The sequence below is a fragment of the Cryptotermes secundus genome, unplaced genomic scaffold (assembly GCF_002891405.2).
Source record: "Cryptotermes secundus unplaced genomic scaffold, Csec_1.0 scaffold665, whole genome shotgun sequence".
Classification (NCBI taxonomy): Eukaryota; Metazoa; Arthropoda; class Insecta; order Blattodea; family Kalotermitidae; genus Cryptotermes; species Cryptotermes secundus.
Window position 1 is genome coordinate 290,589 of NW_019725011.1, and position 14,203 is coordinate 304,791.

General features: G+C 38.4%; 1 protein-coding gene across 1 annotated transcript in view; it reads left to right on the forward strand.

Moving 5' to 3' along the window:
* Window positions 1-11,012, forward strand: part of LOC111863209 (dynein regulatory complex subunit 5) — a gene marked incomplete in the record, with an annotated part of 25,397 nt that extends 14,385 nt beyond the window's left edge. The window contains 5 exon segments of the mRNA XM_023849309.2: window positions 4,399-4,683; window positions 5,730-5,860; window positions 6,153-6,340; window positions 7,760-8,019; window positions 10,786-11,012. Coding sequence (XP_023705077.1) covers window positions 4,399-4,683; window positions 5,730-5,860; window positions 6,153-6,340; window positions 7,760-8,019; window positions 10,786-10,941 — 1,020 coding nt within the window.
* Between the last annotated feature and the right edge of the window lie 3,191 nt (window positions 11,013-14,203).

A 14,203-nucleotide genomic window follows, 5' to 3' on the forward strand; every position in this document is an offset into this window, starting at 1 on the left:
GACCTCATCAGGACTTGAACCCGCGACCTTCCGGCTTGTAGCATAGCCCCTCAACCAATTACGCTACCGCATGCCCCCTATATATATATATATAAGTTTTAACATAGAATACGTGGGTGAATGGGTGATATGAGTGTAATGAAATACTGGAAATACAGAAGAGTTAAAAATTTTGAGAACGAATCTGACAAATCAGAATTGCAGCTGTGAAGAAATTAAGAGCAGAGTAAATTCAGGGAATGCTTGCTTTTGTTCATTTGAGAATGTTTTTCATTGTGTAGGCTATCCTAAAACACAAAGTTTAAAATATACAGAAGTATATTTTGTTGTTTTGTGTGGGTGTGAAAGTTGTTCTCTCACATTAAGGGAAGTATATAGGTTGAGAGTGTTTCAGGACAAGAGGAGGGAGGGACAGAGGGAGGAAGTAACAGGAGGCTGAAAAATGTACATAATGATGACTTTCATAATTTGTACTCCATACGAAATATTAGGATGATCATATCAAAGAGGGTGAAATGGGCAGAGCATGTGGCATGTATGTTAAAGGAGAGAAATGCCTACAATGTGTTGGTAAGAAAACCTGAAGTAAATGGGGGACTTTGTATAGATGAAAGATAATACTGTCATGTGTACGAGTATTAGCGACTATAGATGGGATTTGGATTGATGAATACTTTTATTGATCACTTACAGGTCATAACTATGAATACTTAAAACACTATTTCTGATTTCCACACTACAAATCATTCAACACTAAGTCTCCTCAGTTTATTTCCACTAGGCTTTACTTAGTAACGGCTCTCCACAACGGCTGTTCCTCTGCCGTATCTTTACTACACATCTCCTGGTAAAAAATTTTAGCAATGGAGATTATTCTGCTTCCATTGCCCACTGGTTAACACTCTATAGGTGAACCCTCAACTGACTACTGTAGTCAAGTCAAAGTCACATTGTGACTGACAGTGAGTCAGTCAATAAGTCTGGAATTTATGACCAGATATTTATTACTGTTTGACAGTTACAGTCTTGTTTTTGTTGGGCACCCTCACTAACTAGAAGATGAGTCTGTCTTTTTTAAACGCTGCTGGCCCTTGCCAGCAGAGTCTTTCTCAGATCTGAGCCCCTTGGAACTCAAGACCACATTTTACTGTCTCAGATATGAGACTTCCCTTTTTGTAACCTCCTACAACTCGCAGGGTCATGGTGGAGGTATTTGACCCCGCCTCCCGGCTCATGTATCATCGTCTTCAAGATAACTCCTCAGCATGGACCCCGCAGAAAACACAGCCTCTGTTGTTAGAACATGTTTACCGAATTATTGCATAGCAATGGTCACTGCGCGGACCTCATAGAAAACAGTTTCTCTATTGTTGAGGTTTGTTTACTGAGCCGTTGCTTAACAATTGGTGTACATACGAGTATGACAGTATTAAAATTGATCTGACTTGGGGTTTCAACGCCATCTAAGTGTAAAATAGATCATTGTTCCCTTATTAGGAAGCAAAGAAAAATGACCTAAACATTATGAAAGCACACTACATAACAACAAATACAACCTAAACAAAATTATGAAACACCCAGACCCACAAAAACAAAAGCAAACTACTAAGATGGACCCACAGCATCTAAAACTAAAATGGGCCACGTTCATGTACGGCAGAATAGAAAAAGTGAAAATCACCATAGCAGATACCATGAACATCATGCAAACACACAGAAAACGAAAACACCAAACACACTGGAAGAATACTAGATGTACATAGTCAGCAAAGATAACCTACAAATGAATGATACAAACGCAGATACACACAAGCCAGTATTCAAAACATTGCAGGAAACAAACACAAGATACGAGGGGATACCCAAAAGAAACTGAACTTATTTTTTTTAAACTTATTTATTCAAATTTTAAGCACAAACCTTCAATCCCCTTCAAAGTACTCTCCACTTACACTAATACACTTGTCTAGTCTTTTATTCCATTTTTCAAAACATTGTCTAAATTCATCTCTTGAGATGCTTGACAGCGCCTCCGTCGTTTTTTCCTTCACCTCAGCAACATCAGCAAAANTCTGACTTGGGGTTTCAACGCCATCTAAGTGTAAAGTAGATCATTGTTCCTTTATTAGGAAGCAAAGAAAAATGACCTAAACATTATGAAAGCACACTACATTACAACAAATACAACATAAACAAAATTATGAAACACCCAGACCCACAAAAACAAAAGCAAACTACTAAGATGGACCCACAGCATCAAAAACTAAAATGGGTCACGTTCATGTACAGCAAAATAGAAAAAAGGAAAATCACCATAGCAGATACCATGAACATCATACAAACACACAGAAAACGAAAACACCGAAACACACTGGAAGAATACTAGATGTACATAGTCAGCAAAGATAACCTACAAATGAATGATACAAACACAGATACACACAACCCAGTATTCAAAACATTGCAGGAAACAAACACAAGATAGTTGCACACAACACACCCCACACCACACACCAGAGTTAGCAACACATTTGATGTCACGAAAATACCCAAAACAAATGATAATAACTACAATCGACTATGAACACTGTGAAGGACTATGATGACCGATGACAGCTTTGATGACTGACCAGCACAAAGCCTTTTTTGTCCCAACATGAAAACTCTAGTCAGCCACAACCAGTAAACCGAACAAAATCTTAAGTAGCGTTAGATAACTGAAATATACAGATACACCTTTAAAAAGTTCTAACGTTAGTGTATCACACATTATAGAAAAGGAACCACGTGCAACCCACATAACTAAAAATAGCAAGAGGAAAAAAATGCATTACAGTGAGCAGCAGAGGCCTAAACTGCTACAACCTGTACACCTGAAGATGGCCATTTAGGCCAAAACATGTAGTGACATAGTGTCTAATAAAGGAACAATGAACTACATTGCACTTGGATGGTGCAGAAACTCCTAAGTCAGATCTACAAAGTGCAACAGGATTCTGAAATATAACATTATTAAAATGGATCTTAATAATATAACATAGGAAGGTATGGACTGGTTTCATTTAGATCAGGATGTGGACTTTTGTGAACATAATAATGAATATTTGGGTTTCTGAAAATGCTGTGAAATTTATGACTGGGTGGGTAACTGTTAGTTTCTTAAAAGGGTGTCTGTTCCATGTAGTCAGTTCATTGAATTTTTAGCAAGACCGTCTTTAATTCCATAGACATCAAGTATTGTCAAACACTAATTATGCTATTTTAACTCAGTTGTAATGCATTGATAGATGTTTGAACTGTAGCTGCCCCAAATCCTGACCTACTGAGGTATGTCTTGGCTTTCCTTGGGCATTCCACATGATTGTCAGGTTATTACCTGAAAATAGCCTACAACCATTATTCTTTACCAAAATTTGGTACACGTTTCACGTTCCCCTCATTGGAACTGTATATGCAACTTTCTTTAGTTTAACTACAAAATCTGTATTAGGGGAAGACCTTGAATTATTAAGTTCTTACCATTTAATAACCTCCATTGCTAATTTACACATTTAATATACTTTAAGGGAGAGATTTTTTAAAGCAGTCCAAATCAAAAACTTGTGGATTGTTTTTTTTCCCTGTAAAGGTCTATGTTTTGCATCCATTAAATGCAAAATGGGTATTTTTGTTAAAGTTATGTTATTCTGTAGTGCTTGTGGAAGTAGATGAATACAACTTAACTAAATGATGATAAGAATTCCATTAATTGTTCCTCTGAAATGTTAGTTGACTATCAGTGGACTATACAGAATTTATTCCAGAAGATAAATAGTACTCTTCATATTTGATGTGATTTGTAACCTGTAATTATAATATGACCTTGTTGCAAATCTTGTGACATTCATATATTTAGTTGTATCCATATTGACTTTTAATGGGAAACTGCACTGAAGCAATAACAATTCTGATTTGTATTTGGGAAGTAACCACTTTGAATCTTGAATGTTACACTGGCTATCCAGGCAGGTTTTTTGCTCTTTTCCTTAGTCCCAGTGGACAAATGCCATGAAAGTAACTCAAATTAGGTCATGACTTTATCCTATCAAATCCTCTCCAGTTCACTATTCACTAATCACCCTACAATTCAATGCTATGTCATCTGAGATATTGACTGCAATTTTAAATAAACCTTACCTAAGAACAAATAAGACATTTTCTTATTGTGCAGTGTCTTTAATGGTTTGTATGAAAGTCCACCCATTTTTTGTAAGGTAGTTGAAGTTTCACATATTAAGTGAACATCATTAGCATGTACTGAATGTTCTTTGGATTGTATTTATGAACTTGCTTTGAAGATACACTTGAAGAATGTAAGATTTGAACATAAGTTTGTTTCACTATCTCTTTTATTACCAGATGAATGATGTGCATGATTATGGAAATTCGTGGAAACGACACTACCTGGAGCGTCATTTGCAGGAGCATATAGAAAAGTTAGGCCCAGAGAACTTTGTACAATCAGAAATAGAGAGTCTGGTCCAACTGTGCTCCCCATATGTGAAGCGGCTCAGCATTCAGCAGTTGCAGGCCCCACAGCCACCTGAGTTCATAGATGGGGATCATTGTGAGTGGCCCACTGAAGTCAATTCCATTGACCATATCAGCCTTCAACCATTCATAAAGGGTCTGGTCAATCTTGAGGTACAGTGAATCTTTCTGCTGCATAATGTGTCATTTTTCTGTGACGGTTCCAGAATTAGTTGGTAATATTAGGATAACGGTGGTGCTTAAATGTACATTTTTGAATAGGGAGTAAAAATGTAAAGTAACAGACCATGGAGGCCCATAGGCCTGTGAGCTATCAAGGCTCCCACATTCTTTGGACTGTCGGCTCGCAGATGGTAGTAAGGTTGTCAGCCTTACATGCTCTCCACCCTTTATTCCCGGGAAGATTCCTGGTACTCATTTCTGTTGGAAGTTGAGTCATCCCCAGGGCCATAGTGTGGCTGGAAGGATTAGGTCAGTTGGAAAATAAAATATCATCTGGAATAAAACCCAAGACATTCCTTTGAATATGGAATAGATTCTAATAAATGTTTTGAAGGCCTTGGCTTCAGTCATTTCTATGTGCAGTCTGCATGCAATCCTCTTATAGAAGATTACATCCAGATACTTTACATGACTGTTGAAGGGGATATTCCATCCATTCATTCTAAGATGAGCCTCAGGGGCCCTAAGTCTATAAGGAAAGTGGATGCCCTAAGTCCTCTCCTCATTTATTTTTTATGTTCCAGCACTCACACCACGTCTCAATAGCACTGAGACCTTGTTGCAACTTTCTGAGAAACCCTCTTTGCAGTCTATCATATATATATACAGGTGTCATCAGCAAAGACACCTAGATAGGCACCAGGTGTTTGGGGCATATCATTTATATATATGCTGTACAGTGTGAGGGACAGGATGGAACCTTGTGACATCCCTGCTTGTACAGGTTGTCTACAGTGAAACACCCCAATTTTGAAGATGTTTTGAAAATAGGCATTCTCTATGCAGGTGGCCACCACCCCATCACAAACATCATTTTTCTCTATTCATTACTAGTGAGAGGTGTGGTTATAAGATAGTAAAATTAGGATGATGGAAGGTTAACAAGGGGAATGAGATGCATCCAATCCAGGTTAGTTTCATTAAAGAAGTCTGCTTTAAGAATTTTTAAAATAATTGTTAACTGTAGCACTTTTTAGGAACTGCACGTCATGTTCGGAGTTCGTGGATGTGGTATGGACTTTGCTTGGATCTTATTTAAGTTCTCATTGGTGGACTGCATAAACATTGGACTTGGACTGAACTCAGCAAACTGCTTGAAGACTTTCAGGTAAAACCAGAACAACAATCTCTACATGTTATATCCAACTATTTCACAACTTAAACTTCTTATGCCATAATGTATGTTGTGCTTATATCATTATATTTTAGATTAACAAATTTTATGTGTGAAGAAATTTAGTTGAATGTTGCTTCACTCAAAGTGTTTACTGTTAGCTAAATTTGTATGGTCTCAGCTTGATTATCTTACAGTTAAACATCCCCCAGTTACATTTTTCCTTCAGTTCAAGAAAATCATTGGTTGCAATTTAAAAATAATTAGCTATTTGGTATCATTCCAGAATTCATCGTAGTACATTGGATGATGCTAGAGTCTCCATTCTTCTGCAGCACATAATGAGGAACACAACCATTAACAGGCTCGACTTTTCACATTGTGAAATTGGTGATCAGGGTGCTCTGGCTATAGGAAAACTCCTGACTGTCCACCCAGCACTTGAAGAACTCATATTATGTAATAACAAAATAGGTAAGATTAACTGGCAGAACTTACTTTCAATGCAGATGAAAGTGTCAGAAAGATTAAAATGAACTGACACCTAAGTGAGATTTGAGATCCTCATAACAGAGTCTATAAAATATACTCTCTTCTGGGATGTGATGCCATGTTATCCTGTAGAAGATTACTGAAATTTCAGAGGACACTGCTTCCATTTTTAGGATTGAAGAGTAGGCTGCCCTGGCAAGCAAGCACCAAACAAACTCTGCTTTCTTGCATGACATATTTTTCTAACTTTAAGATGGGAGTATTACATTCCTCCAGAACATCAGTGAACTTTTAGTACCATCTTTATGATTGATTAGTAAGCTATGCAAGCAAGCACCAAGCAAACTGCTTGTTTGCATGGTTCACTAATCAACCCTGAATGTGGAGGCACTACCTTCCTCCAAAATGTTAGTAACCTTCTACCAGACTATAAGCCTGCTGATACTTTTTGGTCAGTGTCCTTCACTGTAAGCGCATGAGAGCGAGTCTATGCTATGAACTTGCTTTGTCTGCAGAGAGAACATTCATAGGCTGGCACTGGCAACTGGCACGTGGGAAAAGCACACAGTATCTACTAATAACAGCGATCCTATGAGCTCAACGTCTACCTTCTTACTGAGCCAACATAATGTCGCTGCGCATGCTCACTAATCTTAGGCTTGCTGACTTGCATCAGACCCCTATGTATCAGAGATCCACCGGCCAAAATTGACCATTCCATGGCATCATATTCCAGAAGATAATTTGTATTCGTATTCATATTATTAGAGGGGGTGGGTTTCCCCATGTACTTAGACCAGTTATTGGACCATTGTGAGTCCCCCTTTAATTTCTACTGTCGCCATACCCTACCAGTAACGGTGCATGCTATCAGCCCCGTTGAGCCAATGAGGTCGGCCCTCGGTACCTTGATGCTTCCCCCCTCTACCAGAGGCATTGGAAACTACTTGGGTGGGAAATTATTGCCTAACTAGTTTCATGGGTATCCCAAACTCTATTAGAATATTGTACAATACTTCCCTCCTAACTGAATTGTAGGTTTTCTTGAAATCTATGAATAGCTGATGTACTGTGTCATCATACTCCCATTTTTTCTTCAATATTTGACGAATGCAAAAGATCTGATCTGTTACGTCGAAACCACACTGATGATCCCCAATAAGACCACTTTTTTATATGCTCTTTAATTTATTATTCACTAGTGATCCCATCATTTTATGCTAGTACATTTCAATTATTTAAAGCACTGTTAAATGAACCAAGAAAAAATAATCAAAATAGACAGTGGCCCACATTTTATATGGTCTCAAGCTGCCATTGATCTCAGTCATGTGTGTAACAGCACATGAGCACCTTCTCTGCGCCTGTATGACTACATCTTAACAGCATTTATATTATTAGGTGCTGCTGGAGCTAATGGGCTGGCCTGTGCACTGTCACATATAGCTTCACCACTGAAGTTGCTGGATCTTCGACTAAATCATATCGGTAACCAGGGGGTAACAGATCTGTGTTCAGCCCTGGCAAATAGTGAACATCCACAAGAGCTGATCTTGGCTGGCTGTGGCTTTACAGAAGAGACAGGCATTAAGCTTGGTCAGATGTTGCAACACAACACCACTCTTCAGGCACTGGACATCAGCAACAATAACCTGGGAGAGGTAAATTCTTATCTTATACTGACAGCACAGGAAGTGTATGCCTAAGAAGAGTCAACTGCTGTATTTGTATGCATTACTTTTCATATTAAGGAATCCAATCAGGAACATTTAACATAAATTAAACTAATTTGAATATTGTACCTACATTTTATTCACACCATACCTCATATCTCAATGTTCTGGAATATGGCAGCGACAGTTCTTCTACTTTACATACAAGAGACTTCTGGGATAGACAGCAGCATTTCCTCCAATACAAATGTAAGAGCCATATAATTATGACTTGTGCTTCTGAGATTGGCAGTGGTATTTCTTCCACCACAAATGTTATGAGCTTTATCTGTACGATTTAAGCTTCTGGGATTAGGCAATGGCATTTTATCCATTACACATAATGGCTATAATCAAGGTATACAAAATGTATACAAAAGTATGCAGTCTACACAATATTTTGTATTTAAAACAGAGTGGACACTATCGTATCAACATGTTTATACTGACGTAACATGTTTCGACCCTTATACTGGGTCGTCATCAGGTGTACAATGATACCAGACTCAGTTGTTGAATTGCATCTCATTCTTCAATAAGGATCCTTATTGTGCACTTGAGTGTTTTTAAATGCATAAATTTAGTTTTTCAGTTAACATTTTTAAATACTCAGATAATAAAATTTAAAAATAGAGACTAAAGATTAAAACATAAAAATTAAAATTGTACTAAAATGGAAATTAAGTACATATTTGGCTATAAATCTCTTTAAAACTTTGTGACCACTGCATGTTGACATGATTTTCTGGTGGTAGAAGCAATTTTAGTGTGGGGCGCCTGCATATCAGGATCTTCTCACAGCACAACAGGATGCATTCTATTAAGATAATGGCTATAATGCCATATCTGTTTCCTGAAATTAGGAAATGCCATTGCCAACACCACAGATGTGATGGTGATATCTCCATGACTCAGACTCTAGAACCTTGCTTGTGAAAATATGGTGAACCATATAAAGGTAAGATTGGCATGAAGGTAGGAGAGAATTTATACTGTACATTCTGTCCTCTTCATCCCCTCTGCCATATCTGGGTAACTGGATTTGAAGTCAGTTCAACTGTGGTGGTTAATAATAATAGGGAAATGTTGTTGAACCTGATGGTGGAGATGGAGGAGACCTCTGAAACGTTTATTCCTCAATATTGACATGGCCGATCACCCAATAAGATTTTAATAAAAATATATGATGTTCCAACCTCTTTGTGTAAGAATTATAAATGACCATTGTATACCAGTATACCAACTTTATTTCTATATGATGTAATCAGTTTCATGTGATTGAATCACATGACCATCATCAAGTGAAAATTGCATACGTAATTATATAATAACTTTTATTAAATTATAACATGCTTATAGTTATCCTTGCTTGGAGACAGAAGAGAAAAACAAAGAGAAGATTGGATTCTTTGTACCTTTGAATGGACAGTCTTACTAGCAAAGTTTTGTTGTTGATAGTTTGATCTGCCTGGTTGTGAGCTTCCTCTAGTTATGTACTTTGACAGCTGTCACTTGTGCAACAGGATGTCTTTTAATAGTACTGACTCATTGCCAGTCTGTAACTGCACATGATTTCTTCTGATAGTGGGCACTGCTATGATGTGACACTGCCAGAGACCGAATCAAATAGTTTTCATCATAAGGACATGTATTGGCTGGAACACCGCAGCTTGGTCTGGCTGATCTAGTACTTGCTGCTAGGAAGTGGAAGGGAACTACCTGCCACTAGTATTGTAGTGTCATGTGTATGAGTGTGACTGTAAAGGGGACTTGGACTGGTGACCGGATTTATTGACTACTTATACACAACTTGTATCTATCAGCAATTATAGTGCCATTGCTGATGTCCATACTTTATGAATTACTAGAGCACACACTCAGTCTTTTTCAGCATGGAGTGTGTTCACTAATTGTTTCCTGGTAACGGCTTTTAACAGTGAAGATTCTTCAGCTTTCACACTCATGCCATTGCCAACTGGCCACTGTCTCATAACTGAACCAAAGTCAAACTCAAAGTCAGAGTTACTTTATGACTGGTGGTTTACTGACAATCGGTTTGTCTTGGCACCAAGCCCCTTGAGGCTAACGATCAGATATGTTTTTTTCAACAGAACCCTTGTGGTCATAGTCCTTATAGTAACAACCTCTCTGAAGAGAAGGTGGGTTTACCTGTTATGAATATGCTTGGCCTTATGTCAACTGTACATATCGCACATACAGCATGTTATTAAAAATTCTTCCTTTTGTAGAGATCATGTCTAACTTATGTATCTTATGCTACAATGGCAACTTAGTTCTAAACTTGTCACATTGATAATCCCTTGGCACAGACCACATTGAAAACACCATTCACAACAGTTCCTCTAATGTTGCTTGTGGATTTGTTGCTGTTAGAAATTGGTTGTTTCGTGGTTGCTACCTAATAATGGGTCTACATGCTACGATACTGAATGTGAATTAGACTTGTGATCTCTTTTGTCCCCCAACATGAAACACTGAATTAGGTCAAAATAATTTTTCATTCAAGGCTAATGCAGTTGTACAGTACAGATGCAATGGTTATATCACTATAACTTGGTTTTGAATGATGAGTCATTATGCATTTACACTATATGTACCAAGATTCAACAGGTCTTTTTGCAAAACTAATACTGCTAAAAATTTATCATTTAGATGTAGATAAAGTTTGTTGTAATAATTTCTCTCTCTGTTTAGGTGGGAGGTGAAGCCCTTTCCCATGGTATCAAAGATAACACAACTCTTCTGAGATTAGATTATCGAATGACTGGGATTACGCAGGAAGATGCATCATCAATAAACATGTCATTAAAAAGTAATACCAACAGGTACAGAAGGAAGCAAGAATGTTAATACATTCATGTGTGTTCAGATGTGTACATTTGGTACATCAGCTCAAATGCAAAGTTATGAGGCTTGGAGCATAAATTTATCAACACTTACATTGGTAGTTTGTTTACATTTACGTTTATTTTCATTTCATTGATCCAATCCTTTCCCCGTAGGGCTGGATATAAAATATGTCACATATTACAAGTTCATGATAACTGTTCATCATACATTTAATTCCAATCGATCAGCAGCCATAACAACAAAAGCAGCAACAGTCTTCAGGAAAAATACCCACCAGGACACCAATGGTCAGTCAATGCAGGCTAAAAATATAAATATTAATGAAATAAGAGACGTTTTCCTTGCCTTCGCTATGGTGTAGCAGATTACGACAGCTCTCTGGTGCTGCAACAGAAAAAGGAAAGGTTGCTGTCATAACTAAAGCTGTGTTTGAACTCTGGGAGAATGATGCTGACAACAGTTCACAGACCTCTGAAAGTCATAGCATTCAGTGCTAACAGCATGGAAGGCAGGCCTACGAGGTCAGGAAACAGTTTGGAGACTTAAAAATAGACATGGCCTTGTTCTCAGAGACATGTCTGGAACCTCATATGAGGTTCTACATTCCAAACTATGGTTTTTTTGGACTGACTGTGAAGACAGGCACAAAGGTGAGACTGCTGTTGCAGTTAAGAAAGGCATCCCTCACTCTTGTGTGGACTTACCCCTCTCCTATCAGTAGAAACAACAGGTGTCAGCATACCGATTGGACCACCAAAATGTTTCTTGCAGCTGTTTATAGATCTCCACAAAGTCTTTGGAGGGATACAAACATCGCAGTGCTATTAGGCTTTAGAAATAAGTCCATCCTGGCATGTGACCTGAACGCAAAGCACCTTGCTTGGAATACCCCTCAGGCTTGAAGCTCTTCGAATTGTTAGTTCTGACTTCAAAATTTCAACTCCACGGTGCTCTGCGCATTACACACCTGATGGTAAAGGCGATGTTCTTGACATTGTAGTACATCATAACATCCACCTGTCAGGTTATCATCACTGACATTCTAGACTGGGATCACCTACCGATAAACATTCTGAACCCTGTTAGAATGAGGGAAGCTTTAGATCCAGTTGAAAACCTGACACACTGGTACCTTTTTCAAAGCCTCACCTCTGAAGACATATTTCCAAATATCAAAATTCTCTTTTCTGATGAAGCTGATAAAGCAGCACATGACTTTTAAACCTCTGTAGCCTCAGCATACAGGATACTGAATAGAAAAAAGTACTATTTTAGACCAAAAATACAAAATATTTACCCTGCATCATTTATTAAAGCATAAACGAAAGCTCAGAAAATGGCAGTAAACTGGGTCACTCAAAATGTCAGGAGAATGGTCTGGAAAAAGGCACATCAAAGATGGGAAACAGAGTTAGCAAACTGCATAGTCAGACCTCAAGCAATATTCCTCTCTAAAAGGGGTGGACCAAGGCACCATCTGCAATTCATGGTCCATTAGCCCCATATTTTATCCAATTGATAAAGCCAAATAATTGCAGACTACTTATAAACCCAGTTCAGAGCACATGACTTGTGCGACTGTGACTAGAGGACTAATGGAGGTTCAAATCGAAGCACTACTGGCTATCATCAATGACAATATCTGTGTTAATTTCTGACCTTGTGATGTCTCAAAAGAAATGAAATCCTTGAAATTAGGAAAGGCCTGTGGTTTTGATGGCATTCCAAATGAATGTCTCTGGCATCTTCCAAGAAGAACTCTTGTGCATTTAACATGTTTATTCAATCACTTCCTGGTACCTCGGAAGGAGATAAAAGTCATAACTGTGAAAACCTTTCAAAGACCAAAAATTTACATCCTATCAGCCTCTTTCCATCACAGGCAAACTATTTGAGAAGCTGATTTTAAGAACCATCCAAAAACACATTGAGGAAATAAACTTACTAAATGAGAGTCAGTTTGGCTTTCGAACAAATCACAGTATGACACTTCAATGTATGAGGCTGAGAGATCACATAACCCTAGATTTTAACAATATGTTGACAGCTGTTTTGTTCTTGGATATCGAGAAAGCCTTCAAAACAACATGGCACTCTGACTTATATAAACCCTGAATGAGCAAAAAGTTCCAAATAGTAGTCCATAGTCGTTACACTTCCCTCTGGACCTGAATGGCAACGCGCCTCATGATCTATTTCTCCACCCACCTCGCTTGATCAGCCTATCACCTAAAGGTGGAAGCAATATATTCCTATACCAGGTTACACAACATTATGAGTCAAGAAACATGCTTTATAAATTCCTATGAAGAACATCACCTACACTCATTGTAAACGATATATAACTGGTAGTGCTTAGCCATAGGGTTGCCAGCCAGTACTCAATTTAACAGAAGCATTGAACTGAGTAATACTCTATAGGTGACCTGTGGTTAACTACTTATCATTGATATCTAGGAGGGCCTTTAAGCAACCTGAAGAAGTTTCACTGGCTGTCTTGGCCATGCACACAGGAAACCTGTGACTGCAGTCTAAAAGACAGCTATGAAACCATTGCAAGAGTAATGCCGATACCTGATTCATGACCAAGGACAGGTTTAGAAACACTTGTAATGAAAAGCACTGAAAAGGTTGGCGAGGGGGTGTCAATCCATACATGTATTTGGATGATGCTTGATTCGATCTCGACCGAACCATTGTACATACTGCCCGATGTCATTGTTTTCGCAATCCCTTGGGGGAAATGTCAGGCTAGGATCATGCCTAGGCCAGTTCCTTTCAGATCCTACCAAATTCATGAGTCATTGTACAGTTCAATGCTATATCGTTTCGATAATGAAAGCATCAATTAACAAAAAAAAATGCGGGAAACAACCTCAAAATCTTTTTAAGATCCTGAGAGTGAACAGGGCGTCGTAAACATTGCCTTGCCTATCAAAATTCACGGGTCTCCATCCTGCTACTTTCCCCACGTTCCCCACCCTGTGTTCTTGCTTGGCTTATTCTTTAACCTTAAACGTGGAAGCATCATGTTCCACCGAAATGCCGCTTCACTTTCAATGCACTGCACGGGTGCGCAACGTTATAACCTAAGAGACAGAATTCTTTCCTTAGGCTTGTTGCAAGCACGGATTACTTAGGCTGCAGGAATGTTCCGTGCCAGGGACTTTCACAAGCGGGAATATCCAGCCATGGATCCTCACATTGTGGGTTACATTAAGCCCGTTATGCGCTCCACCTCTCCACTACCTTCGATTCTTAT